This window comes from Aplysia californica, unplaced genomic scaffold, assembly GCF_000002075.1.
Source record: "Aplysia californica isolate F4 #8 unplaced genomic scaffold, AplCal3.0 scaffold00229, whole genome shotgun sequence".
Taxonomy (NCBI): Eukaryota; Metazoa; Mollusca; class Gastropoda; order Aplysiida; family Aplysiidae; genus Aplysia; species Aplysia californica.
The window spans coordinates 158,037-158,822 of NW_004797499.1; the positions used below are offsets into that span (position 1 = coordinate 158,037).

At 41.0% G+C, this 786-nt stretch overlaps 1 protein-coding gene across 1 annotated transcript in view; it reads right to left on the bottom strand.

Moving 5' to 3' along the window:
• LOC118477814 (prolyl 4-hydroxylase subunit alpha-1-like) overlaps positions 1-786 on the bottom strand; it is a gene marked incomplete in the record, with an annotated part of 23,649 nt that overhangs the window by 21,456 nt on the left and 1,407 nt on the right. The window contains 1 exon segment of the mRNA XM_035970163.1: positions 77-403. Coding sequence (XP_035826056.1) covers positions 77-342 — 266 coding nt within the window.

The window sequence follows — 786 nt, forward strand, 5'->3', positions numbered from 1 at the left end:
CAAAAAAAAAAACCCCCAAAAAAAACCGCCCTAGAGGTACTAGAGGAAGGGTAAAGTAATTAAGTATGCCTCCAACCTTCGGAATTCCGTCAGGTTCGGAGCATGCGCAATGTGCTCCTCTTCGTCTTCCTCCTCATCTGCTCCAAAGTAATCATCTCTGAGCAGTATGTCTGCATGGCTCAGGACATTTTCTTCGATGACGTAGTAATGCTCCAAATTGACATCAGACATGAACCGGTCGTCTTTCAAATACTTGGCTTGACACACGAGAGTTGTATACGACACCACAAGCGCGAGAAGAAACCAATGGAGCTTGGTCGAAACTCCGGGAAAAGTCGCCATTATGTTAGATTATGCGATTAGATCTAGTCTTTGAAAGGAAAATAATCGCCTTCCTTCCTTCCTTTGGAAAGCAAATTCATAATAATTAGGAGGATACGCGAAAGATAAACTACTACCCGAATAAATTTTCCAAAACAAACAAAAAAAGTATACACATAGTGATTAACATGCTGGGCTACAGGAGATAGATCTATTATTTATTTAAAATTTGGTTAAATTCATTGTTTAGAAAACTGTGCACCTGTTTATCTATCCAATTGTCTAAAAGTGAAAGTACGTATGTTTATCTGATCTGTCTATTGATGTGTGGTTTGTGTAGGAAAAGGGTGGGGGTGGCTGTGTTTGTGTTTGTACGTTAGTGTATGTGTATGTGCGCGCGCGCGTGCGCGCGTGTGTGTGTGTGTGTGTGTGTGTGTGTGTGTGTTTTATGAGAGAGAAAGAAAG